At 35.3% G+C, this 11,956-nt stretch overlaps 2 protein-coding genes across 3 annotated transcripts; one reads left to right on the forward strand and one right to left on the reverse strand.

Annotated features, from left to right (window-relative positions):
* LOC132633096 (AP2-like ethylene-responsive transcription factor At1g16060) lies at positions 1-4,691 on the forward strand. Its single transcript, XM_060349314.1, has 8 exons — positions 1-525; positions 618-700; positions 873-881; positions 1,285-1,373; positions 1,496-1,569; positions 1,655-1,705; positions 2,622-2,698; positions 3,781-4,691. Exons 1-8 carry the CDS (start codon positions 365-367, stop codon positions 4,341-4,343), a joined length of 1,107 nt encoding a protein of 368 aa, XP_060205297.1. The 5' UTR covers positions 1-364; the 3' UTR covers positions 4,344-4,691.
* Positions 4,692-7,044: 2,353 nt separating this feature from the next.
* Positions 7,045-11,363, reverse strand: LOC132633097 (tubby-like protein 8). Of its 2 annotated transcripts, none has more exons than XM_060349315.1 (9): positions 10,601-11,363; positions 10,390-10,504; positions 8,329-8,505; positions 8,184-8,233; positions 7,994-8,090; positions 7,823-7,906; positions 7,636-7,728; positions 7,478-7,545; positions 7,045-7,358 (listed from the first exon to the last, which is right to left on the reverse strand). In XM_060349315.1, exons 1-9 carry the CDS (start codon positions 11,113-11,115, stop codon positions 7,280-7,282), a joined length of 1,278 nt encoding a protein of 425 aa, XP_060205298.1. In that variant the 5' UTR covers positions 11,116-11,363; the 3' UTR covers positions 7,045-7,279. The 2 variants fall into 2 exon arrangements, with proteins under 2 accessions (XP_060205298.1, XP_060205299.1); XM_060349316.1 differs by having other exon boundaries at positions 7,045-7,355; positions 10,601-11,362.
* Between the last annotated feature and the right edge of the window lie 593 nt (positions 11,364-11,956).

Here is an 11,956-nt window from a genome sequence, read left to right on the forward strand (position 1 = left end):
CAAGTCTGATTGAGTAAAAGGATATACTTATAAATCAAGGCAGAAAAAGCGGAAAGGCCAAATCAATCAGAAGAATACAGTACATTACAGATATTATAGGGAGAAGAACAACAAATAAAACAGAGAGAGAAAAGCACAAAGTAGCTAACACACAAAAGAAGGCCTGCTTATAACAAAGTCGCCGGCTTTCCTTCTCTATTTTGCCACCTTCCTTTTTCCTACATCTTTCTCTTCAAATTATTATATTACTCATCTTTTTTGTTATCATATATATCCCCCATTCAATTCCCCTTTCTTATTGGAGAACTCATTATTTCTTAATTTAAACAACCCCTGTTTTTTTTTCTCTTCAAGTCTTAATTTAATGGCGAAAACATCAAACTCGAATCAGAAGAATTCTGCTACTACTTCTTCTTCTACCAATAAAATTGGTAACAACGTCATTGGCAAAGCGAAACGAACACGTAAGAGTGTCCCTAGGGACTCTCCCCCACAACGTAGCTCCATTTACAGAGGAGTCACTAGGTATATTTATCTATAATATGTTTTTCATTTTAATGGTATCATTAGTTAATTTCATTTTTTTTCAGACTTACTAATGTTCTGATCATTAATAGGCACCGGTGGACGGGTCGATATGAAGCTCATTTATGGGATAAAAATTGTTGGAACGAATCGCAAAACAAAAAAGGAAGACAAGGTTCATTATTTTACCCTTCCTTTTTTTTTTCTTTTTTTTATTTTTGGTTAACGACCATTCAGAGATCAGTTGGTATTAGATATGATGTTGTTCAACTACATTACTGACTGAAGTTTTCTATTGGCTGTGCTGGCGCAAATCGTGCTTATCACAAAATCCGATTAAAATGCAGTTTATTTGGGTAAGTATCTATCTTTGTCATTCTAATTAATTTTCAATATTATCATAAGCTTTTCATTTTCAAAAAAGTTGGCCCACCAACGTACATAATGTTTCCATTTTTTTTATGACACGGAAACCCGTAGCCGCTACCCTTCGGATGCGCACAGGGTAAACCCAGCTCCTGTGTAATAGCTCACAAACCACACAGGAGAAATAACCCGCACTAGGCAAGTCTCGTGCGACGAACTTGACTCAAAAGGCAAATCCCTGCTATCGTAGGCAGGGAATTTCAAACTTAAGACCTCCATTATGAAAGCCCCATGCTCAACGAACTGAGCACCCTTGCGGGTTCCATTTCTAAAAGGAAGTTTATACGCAGGAGTTAGAACTAAGTTTTTTTTTTTTGCTTTTATTTGTGTCAGGAGCGTACGATGATGAAGAAGCAGCTGCACATGCATATGACTTGGCGGCTTTGAAGTATTGGGGTCAAGATACCATCCTTAATTTCCCTGTAATTTTGATTCTCAAACTCTTCGTTTTTAGTCCTTTAATTAATTCATTTGTTTGATAATGCAGACTTTTGGGCCTTTTCTTAATAATAGCAATTTTTTTCTTTTATTTTAAAATGTATAGCTGTCCACTTACGAAAAAGAGCTAAAGGAAATGGAAGGTCAATCAAAAGAAGAATATATTGGTTCTTTGAGAAGGTACACATATAGTGACACCCAAAGTAAAGAATTGTTTCCTCTTCATATTTGTAGTTAATTAATGTTTTTTTTTTTATATTTGCAGAAAAAGTAGCGGTTTTTCAAGGGGAGTATCAAAATATAGAGGCGTGGCAAGGTAATTAAATGTTTATTTTCATAGCACACGTACAAAATTTCTTGGTAACACTAAGCATTCAGGGCAAGTCCAGGGATATAGATCCCAACTGTTGGGAATTAAGAGAATATTTGGCATGCATTTGATAGCTACTAAGTAATGGTTTTCTAGCAAATTTTTACACTATCAAATTATCTTTACTTATTCTATAGGTGATTTCCTTATATTTAAAATTAAAAGTTCTAATTTATGAAGGCTTATCTATACATACATATATATATATATATATATATATATATATATTCTTTAGTAGATCTGATGATGCAAAAAAATTCTTTATACTATCAATGTATAATTATATAATAACAAATTCAAAAAGATAAATGAAATTTGAAAATGTCAAAAGTTGAAGTAAGATGCCCATCATTGCCGCTCTACTGTGGACTGTTTTTATGATTTATGAATTATGAGTCTTACATCTCTTCCCATCCTTAATAGTATTGTGCCATCTAAATATGTCGTATATATTGATATTGACGTTGAACAGCTCCTCTTCATAAATGCTTCACGTTACTTCCATTCATTTACTTGTAACGTCTCCGGTACATCAAGATTTATGTAGTTGATGAAGAGATATTTTCTATTATAATGTTATATATTTTGATAACGGTTTTATTCGAGCCAGCTTACTCGTACCTTGACGTACATTTTATCTTTCATGAGCACATGTAGCAAGTAACTCTGTCCAACAAGACTTAGGAAGATTACCTACAATATTTTTGTCTTTGTTAAAATTTAAACCTTGATCTCTAAAATTTATATTTACTTCATTGATCACTTAACCACACCAAAATGCTTATATTGAAATCTATTATATGTCTACTACCTGAAACTTTTCTTCTAATTACTATGATTTTACTTTTGATTTAATTTGTAGACACCACCACAATGGAAGATGGGAGGCTCGCATTGGAAGGGTGTTTGGTAACAAGTATCTCTACCTTGGAACATATGGTACGTAGGAGGTCTTGTACTTAAAGTTGTAGTCTATCTACTATCTTTATCTGCTAGAATTTTCATCCAACCTCACATCATTTTGGTAGAAAATTTAAAAATTAACAAAAGCGAAAAATTAATTAATCCTTCCTCCCAAATTGATGTTTCGATAAGACAGGCAGACAAAGTTTAATTAAGTTTGCCAAGTTGAGAGTAATTAATGCTCCAAGATTAATATACTTTGGTCGCTTACCTAAACGACCTTACAAAAACATCATGTTCAAAAGCATTTGTGCCTAAATCAATCCAAGTGTTTGTTGATATTATTCTTAAATGCACTTAAGAAATAAGCATGATTTGTGCCACATGTCACTACGTATAGTCTAGAGCATGTATTTCTTTGTCAGTATTAATACTGCCAAATGAATGCTGTTATGTTTAGTTACATGTTGAGGGCCTCTTTATAATGTTATTCTATAGCCATAAAAATCTTGGGCATGGAAGCAGGAAATAAGTCAAATAAGTGAGGGAAAACAGCTAAGTTAGATTACGGATGGAAGAAAAATTGAATATAGTTGGTTGTAAGGTACATAGATCACCAACTTTCAACTGCTAGGTCTGCTATTTAAGATTTCACAACATGCCCCATGTCTTCATTTTTCAACATCTCACCCAATTTGTCATGCAAATAAGTTTCTAGAATTAAATTCATACTCTATTTATAATCCGATGATCATTCCCAAGAATACCCCTCAACATTTCTGATATCCCCCCCCCCCCCCCAACCCAAAGGGTGTGAGCTACCTTTTGAGAAGGGGTTCAATTGAATCCCTTTGTTTGTTAAATTTAGTGTATAATAGGGTAAAAATTATTTTGCATATATATATAAAAATTATTGAATTTCATTTAATATGAGAAAAAAGTTGTTAAGTTAATAATAAAGGTAATTCAAAAATTGCATCGGCTTCAAATCTTAATCATGGTATTTCTTGTATTTTGTACAAATTTCCTCATTAAAGTTCTTGATTCCGCACTCATCCCATTAAATCAGATGATTTTGCTTCTCAATCTTTCTGACTTGCTCCAACGATAACATGCAGCTACTCAAGAGGAAGCGGCAACCGCATATGATATGGCAGCTATAGAATACCGTGGACTGAACGCCGTTACAAACTTTGACCTTAGCCGTTACATTAAATGGCTGCGTCCTTCCAACCAAACTAGCAATAATATTACCATTAACAACCCTAGTAACAACACTGAACCAAACCCTAACCCTAACACTGATGACATTCATCTCGTGCCTAACACCAAAGAGGATATGAATTTTACCTTCCTCCACCAGCAACAACAGCAACAAAGCTCGAGCTCCGACTCAACTGTCGCGGCTCTGCCATGTCCAGCTGGCGGAGCCGCGACCTCATCAGCACTAGGGCTTTTGCTTCAGTCTTCAAAGTTCAAGGAAATGCTTGAAAGAACATCGGTGGCTGACTCCCCGCAAACCCCAGCCGAGCCAGATAGACCACGACGGAGCTTCCCCGATGATATTCAGACGTACTTTGATTGCCAAGAGTCGAGTAGCTTCGTTGAGGAGTATGATGTTATTTTTGGTGACTTGGATTCTTTTGCATTGCCCATGTTTCAGTGTGAGCTTGATAGCTAGCGAGCTTATTTAATTACCTTATGGAAAGAAGTATTAATTAATAACTCTGGATGTGAGATATACAGATTATTTGTGAATACTATTTTAAGTTAAGGAGCGCTTTGGAGAGGCAACATAAGCAAAAAAGGAAAATCAAACAGATAATTTCCTTAAAAGGTACTATTTTTCTTTCAAGAGGAGTGCAGAGAAGAGGGTATATTTTTTTTCCAGTATTTTGTTTGATTACTATTAATATTTTTTTTCCCAATATTGTATTTGGTTCATTTGTATGTAGATAGAGCGAAAAACATTCTTTGATAAGTTATGAGGTTTTCAATAATAAAAACTGTTACCATTAGTATGATGTAATTTGATTTCTACTTGAATATTTGTGTCTGTCCTCAATATACGTAATTTTCTAGCTTTTTGTGTATGTTCGGAACTTTGGATATATATCTGTCAACTTTCTCATCTAAGATTCTTGATCCCCTCCAGTATTGTCCAGTGCATATCTTGATTTTTGTCACACGGCACATATTGTAATCAATGACTGAATGACCTATATTTCTCCAGTTTTTTTTTTTTTTTTTTTAATTTAAAGGTCACTAGGTTCAAGTTCACACAATTATCTTTTTCCTTCGTATATAGTAGTAAAGCAACAGATGTCGCACGTGCTTCCAGTTTTAAGACATCAGTAGTGACCAAACGTAGACTTAAATTGTTGAACCACATGGTAAACAAATCTATTAATAGTACTCTCACTGAAGTTAGGCAAACATTTGATAAGCACTTGACCATGACTTAGATTACAATCTCTTTGGGAACATCCCCTTGTACTGACTGATAAACCAGATCTTTTTTAGCTTCTACGTACCATGACGCAGATTTCAATTCAAGCCACTACTCTGCTTTGAAATTGTTGGTTGCATCAGTCATTGATTGCGTGGATTTGAGTTGGAAAGATCTAGTTAGTTGATTTGCGCCAGTCATCGAGGAATGCACTGGACAATACTGGAGGGGATCTCTTCCCTCAGTTAGATAGTACTTTGAGTAGTTGGCGTGTGTTCGGAATTTGGATATATATCCGTCAACTTAGCCTCCAAAGTTTATTCAAAATTACAACCCACTTGTGGAATTACAATGGGTATGTTGTTGTTGCTCGTCAAGCACATGGTGTTGTTGTGTTAAAAGCTATCAACATAAAATGTTTTATACTGGTTCATAATAGAAACATTATTGATGAAGATTACATAATAATTAGGGTAAAACATAGAGAAAAAGAGATACTAACCATCAATGCAACTCTTCTTAGGGTGAAAGACTGAGAGTACATAGGCGTTCTTTGGCAAGCCTAAACTTTTTTAGTCCGCGGAAGCACCGGCCACGCTTCCAAGAAATGGCCACTGTTGAGTCTGTTTCTGATCATTCAAAATCCGTTCTTTTTCCTGGATGGGATGGACGGTAGCATTACGGGATTTGTTATTTTACTGCTTAACAATGTCTGGTCTATTTGGGCAGACTTTGAAGAAGTTGAGACCAAACATGACTCAAAGATTGATACGGAAGAGTGGAAAATTTTAGAGTCCTGGATATCCTTCACTTCCGAAGAAAACGATCCTCCGAGTGATTTGTTTAGGTTTTCTGTAGTGGTACAGGCTTTGGATTTTCATATTTCACTGCCCATTAGAAAAGCAGTCGTTATCACCGTAAGGGAGATGAACAGGTACGATTAAGTAGGTTATTATTAGAGTGACTTTTCGGCTCTGTAGAATATCAATTAATTAATGAATTAATAATTAATAAATAATTTAAAAGAAGGAGAAAAAGACAAAAAAATTATGGTAAAAGATAAATAGCCGCTTTAGAGAGTGTCACGTCATCGGCCCTTTGCCTGGTTTTATATATATATATTACTAGTATATATGTGATAAAGAGTACTAGCATTTCTTTGCTTGAACATTATTCACCCGATATAGCTCGTATGCCAATATCCTATGGTTTTCCTTGACGAGAATAATTTTCTTAGCAGAGGCATAGTGTCAAAAGTGCACCCTCCAAGAATTCCAAGACATAGTGTCAAAAGTGCACTTTTTACGAAATTGCTATTTTCCATAAGTGCACTTTTTACGAAATTGCTATTTTCCATTTCTTCCAATACTAGAAGTGTACCTGTCGTGATCATTTCCGCTTAATGTTTTTCTACGTAACCAGGTTCTAGAATTAAATCCCTGTAAATCTAGTTCCGACTTCCGAAACGCAGTGACGAAAATGTCTCAATTTAAATTAAATCAGTGTGACACCACCAATTAACTTGATGTACCCTGGAAATTGGTATTCAGTTGCCACTTACCAGGAGTAGTTCAGTCTTGTTGTAAGTACCATTATTTCAGGCTGTGTTGGTATGAAGCCAGGAGTACCTCATCCCATAGTGTTTGCCTAGATTATATACAAATTCTTTGGGATAATATTTTCTACTTACTTACCAAACACAAGAAATTAAGTAAGAAAACCACTAATTTTTTAGGAAAACATTTTCCTTCCTACCACACACATCCTCAATCGTAACTCTTGGGAAGAAAAGACTATAGAGGACCCCCTACTTCTCCTCCCGATTCTGTAAAAGAATGCAAAAGGTTGGAGATCAACTACAAACAACCATAATGCTGTACTAATGCAAGAGTTACTACATCGTTGTGCAATATTTAGTTGTGGGTGTACCATGCATTACCAACCGTTAAATTTCATTAGCCAGAAATTGTACAAAATATTCCACCAAGTGCATGTAGAAGTTTCAACAAGCAGGACACATGAATAGAGAGATACTATTATCTCCTTCAACAACATCCCTATTCCAAATTCACGTGACACCTTAGAGAAAAAATTGCAGAACTGCACTTAAGTCAAATCAGTGACTTGTTGTTCAGAGGTTGAACAACAAAACGTTCTGGAGATTCCATTTACAGTGTGCAGCACAGCTTTGAATCAATAGAAGCCAAACATATGCAAAACGCTTGATAACCTGTCAACGGGTACCTGCTACCAACACGAAAATTCAAGTTATTTGATCCGATGCTCAGTGGGTTAATTTTAGCTCTGGCTGTCAAATTATCTATAGTACTCCATTGAAGTAGTACTAAAAACCAGGATATATTTACCTGTAGTCCATCACATACTTAGCTTTTCCAACTCTACCAAGTTGTAGTATTGTCTGCCTTCCATTCCTCTATTAACAATCATTACACAAACAGTTATAAGGACAATCAAGATTAGTGTGTATTTTTATATTGTTAAGGTACTCTAATGAACTCAATACCTCCATAGTAAGCTGAAAATTCTTAACGGAGCTCTGGATTCTGAGTCCGGCCCTTCCTCTATCTCTAAAATCTAACTCATTCTGTCTTGAGACCTACATGTACCAAATAATTGCATATAAAATGTGCTAAAACTGAGGAGTCAACTAAAAAAATTTCAAACGGCTATCCAAAACAAGATATTTATACCTTATTGTAATGAGGAATCTTTGAAAACAACTGATTCACTTTGTCCATATGCTCCTCCCAGTCCGCAGGTAGTCCATTGATGTGCTATATCAAGAGCAGCAATAAAGCTTACTGCGAATGTAATTATGAATCTTTTAACTGACGTGTTATAGTTTTGACAACAGTCCTCACCTGAGCTGTACTTTTTAACTGCATGGACTGGTGTTTTGGTATGCATGCTTTCATCCTTCTGTAGCTCCCAGTCCAAGTTGCGATGGTAGGCATGAATCTGTAGACAATAGGGGGGAAAAGCGTTATGATACTTTTATTACTATGGTCTGAGTGCCACTTCTTGGATGGGAATTAGACAGACAAAGCTTACGTTACAACGCCCAGCAATTTTGATTGTTTGGTTGTCGAATTACGACGGCCCTGAAATAAATTGGATATGCAGCAGCAAAAGTTGAGTAGTCATTTAACCATTGAACAATAGGTGTCTTAGCTCATAGTGTTACAAGAAAATGTACCTGGTCCCATATGTGGTATTTTGATCCCAGAAGATTAGCAGTTACATATCCAATCAAACTATCATCAGATTTTCCCCATATTCCCTTTGTATTTTGAGCAACTACAAACTCAGATTTTCCACCACGTCTTCTGTGATGGGCTATGGCAAGTTTCCGATTTTGACGTCCCTGCCCCTCCTTCATGTTTAAATAAGACACAGGAAATAGATATCAGTACAGGTGTCAATGTTCTTAGAAAAAACTCTGGCTCAAAAACCAGAAGATGACGATATTTTTTTGCAGACACCAAAATGAAAATTCATGAGACGGAAGATGACGATAGACACGGAGGTTAACTAATTAAGGCTCTGAATAATACTGGAATCTGCAAGAGTCTTGAGGGTTTGACGTTAGCTGTCTACTAATTCAACACACAATATGTCTGAGGAAATTTTTGATGACAAGATTTGACTAGAAGTTCCAAGTGACAAGAGAAAATTGATGGTAAGATGAACACCTTCGCACTTGTCTCAGATCAAAAGAAGGGATAATATCTTAACTAGATATCAGTACAGGTGTCAATGTTCTTAGAAAAAACTCTGGCTCAAAAACCAGAAGATGATGATATTTTTTTGCAGACACCAAAATGAAAATTCATGAGACGGAAGATGACGATAGACACGGAGGTTAACTAATTAAGGCTCTGAATAATACTGGAATCTGCAAGAGTCTTGAGGGTTTGACGTTAGCTGTCTACTAATTCAACACACAATATGTCTGAGGAAATTTTTGATGATAAGATTTGACTAGAAGTTCCAAGTGACAAGAGAAAATTGATGGTAAGATGAACACCTTCGCACTTGTCTCAGATCAAAAGAAGGGATAATATCTTAACTGGATATTGAGTTTTTAGGTTTATTGTCCATAAGAGTTACAAAACAATTGTTGGATGACTCCATAAAGAAGCAGTAAAAATCACAAATGTTGAACAATGGATGACAACCAGCATGGCATTAACAGATTTTTCAAGGACATCGATGAATAAGAAAAAACTCTGTCAAAATAAGCATTAAAAAATAATGTAACCTCACAAATAAGAATTTTCAAGTCAAAGTGCACCAGATTTTCTTCCTTCAAATGACTTGTTTAAGTACTTTGTGACATCCATATTCTTAGCAACCTCTTCGTTAACATTATTGATTCTGTGAAGATGGCTATATACTTTAATGGAATTCAGAATCCATAATAGGGTGTTGATTCATATTTATTTGATAAGTAAATCTTTAGAAATTATGAGGAATTCGAGTACCATTAAACATGTTAGGCCAATATGCGGTTCAAAAAGTGCAGTATGAGACAGCAGAAAATTGACATCAAAGTCAATAGATACTACAAAAGCACAAAGTTCACAAATATGACAGAGGAATGTCACAGTAACGCAAATCTTTCTTCAAAAAAGCAGAATGCACTAACAGGAAAACCACTAGCATTTTGGATTTGACTAACCGAGTTCTCACGGATATGTTACCAAGTGAATGACACAGTATAAAACACAATTTTATGGTTTTAAGATAAGTAAATTCTTTTCGTTACTGCTTCTCTTCTTCAAGGTAAAATGGTAGAAATTGTCTCATTAATTCTCTTTCTATTCTTGCCCTCTAAACTAAAGAAAATATGTGTTCTATTGTCTCTCTCCATAAGTTAAATCTCATCGAACCTCCTCTGTATTTGAAATTGGGAATAAACTGTAAATGTGTTACTACTTCAAGTTACTTACCAATCCACAATTTCCAATTAGTTGGAATTCCCTCTTCATCTTTACGAGTTTATTCATAACAACTTATCTTTCAGGATAAGAGTATCATATGAACATAGAACTAAGACCAGGGGCATATAAACTCTTAGCTTTTATTCGAACCTGTATTTCTTAATAACACCTGATATCACTATCCTAGAATTTAGAACCCATAAAGTGCAAATCTTGGCTTCAACTCTGACAACGACCAAAACATTGAATAACAGAAAATACTTATTGCTACTGGTTTCTACAAGCTTTAAGGAAAGTAGTGAAAGAAACCTTACATTTGTATAAAGTGAGTAAAAAGTCCCTGTATCCCGGCTTTCTGGAGATGCTTCCTTCACTATCACACAAGTACATCTTCCAATATCCATAGGCAAAGGCCGGTACAACAATGACCTGTGCAAAAAAAAAAAAATAACACTATCATCTACACATCGTTGGTAACAAGCAAATAACTGAATTTCAACTAAAAAGGCAAAGGCAAAACCAAACCTATTAGGAAGTGTAGACCAAGAAGAAGCTGGAGCAGCCTCAGAATCAGAATAATCCCAAATATTACCCGAATTCGGCGTCCCTGTATCCGAATGTTCCCAAATTTTCAACCCAATCTTAGATTCTGGTTCATTTTTTTTTATGCATAAAAGTGAAGTTGGCTTCACCTCACCCCTGGGGACTGAAAAATCGTTATTCACAACCTTACTAGTCCAGTCTTTATCAGAAAGATTGGATTTTTCAGGTTTATTTGGTGCAGCATTCTCTTTGTTGTCAGAGATAACTAGTTGGTTCTGAAGCAAATGAACGCCAAGTGTTTCTCCTATAGTGCTACTACCATTGTCAGAGATAACTAGTTGGTTCTGAAGCAAATGAACGCCAAGTGTTTCTCCTATAGTGCTACTACCATTGCTACTGCTACGGTTTTGTCTAAGCTCATTCAAGGGATTATCATAAAGGGAATTATATGAATTTGAAGAACGAAGTGGGTTTGTAGTTTTCTTGAAACTAGACATTTTGGAACCGAATTTGTTAAACAGCAGAATAACAGGTTATATAAATAGGATTCTAGAATTTTTTTGTTGTGTTGTGGAGTACTTTATTTGTGCTTTAAAGGAAAGGGCAGTGTAGTGGTTGGATATTGCTTTATCTTGTGTTTGTAGCCAAAAAGGCCATTGATGGTATCAACAGAAATTTGAATTTGAAAAACTTTGGGCATTGGCAACTGTGTTGGTTTTTTTCAAACGTTAGAACGGGTCATATTTTAGATCAAAATGTTCCAACGGTAAAATAAGGAAGTTTGATTGGCAATAGGATGCCATGTGTGTCTTCCCCCAATTGACGGCGTAAGTTGTGGGCCCGTAGCTGGAGTTTTGTCGGCTACTACTTATTTGAATACTGCCGCGAAGCATATTTGAATGAAGCAAATTTATGAAGCACTTTAATAAACTCAGCAGATCTTTGTGAATTTGTAGTAGATGTAGTAATTATTCCACTTTCTGCCTTTTTGGGACCTTTAGGTGATCAAGAAAATGACGGCTCATTTCCACTATGTGAGTGTCATCATAAACCTTTGTGCTAGGGACATCATGAAAGAATTATGTGCAGCTTATGTGATTTAAATACTCTAATTGTGCACATGTTTACGATTCTAGATTTAAACATATTGAAATAGTTAAATGTGAGTAATTTAATGAACTTACAGAAAAAATCATGGAATTTGTATTTGAAAATGCAATAGTCTCATACATTTTGAGAAAGCCATACTCTCGCAGTTCCAAAAAGAATGCTTTTCTAAATTTAGAAAGAAATTTAGCTTGAACATGTCATTTTATTCTGATGATAAATTTTTTATAA

Source organism: Lycium barbarum, chromosome 3, assembly GCF_019175385.1.
Source record: "Lycium barbarum isolate Lr01 chromosome 3, ASM1917538v2, whole genome shotgun sequence".
Lineage (NCBI taxonomy): Eukaryota > Viridiplantae > Streptophyta > Magnoliopsida > Solanales > Solanaceae > Lycium > Lycium barbarum.

What these genes read in the sequence shown, in the direction of transcription:
- LOC132633096 (XM_060349314.1), top strand. Translation starts at nt 365, where the DNA reads ATGGCGAAAACATCAAACTCGAATCAGAAGAATTCTGCTACTACTTCT. An exon ending in ATTTACAGAGGAGTCACTAG is followed by an intron (nt 526 to 617) that starts GTATATTTATCT and finishes GATCATTAATAG; the next exon opens with GCACCGGTGGACGGGTCGAT. An exon ending in ATACCATCCTTAATTTCCCT is followed by an intron (nt 1,374 to 1,495) that starts GTAATTTTGATT and finishes TAAAATGTATAG; the next exon opens with CTGTCCACTTACGAAAAAGA.
- LOC132633097 (XM_060349315.1), bottom strand. Translation starts at nt 11,115, where the DNA reads ATGTCTAGTTTCAAGAAAACTACAAACCCACTTCGTTCTTCAAATTCA. An exon ending in AAATTGCTGGGCGTTGTAAC is followed by an intron (nt 8,091 to 8,183) that starts GTAAGCTTTGTC and finishes TATTGTCTACAG; the next exon opens with ATTCATGCCTACCATCGCAA. An exon ending in AGATTCCTCATTACAATAAG is followed by an intron (nt 7,729 to 7,822) that starts GTATAAATATCT and finishes TGGTACATGTAG; the next exon opens with GTCTCAAGACAGAATGAGTT.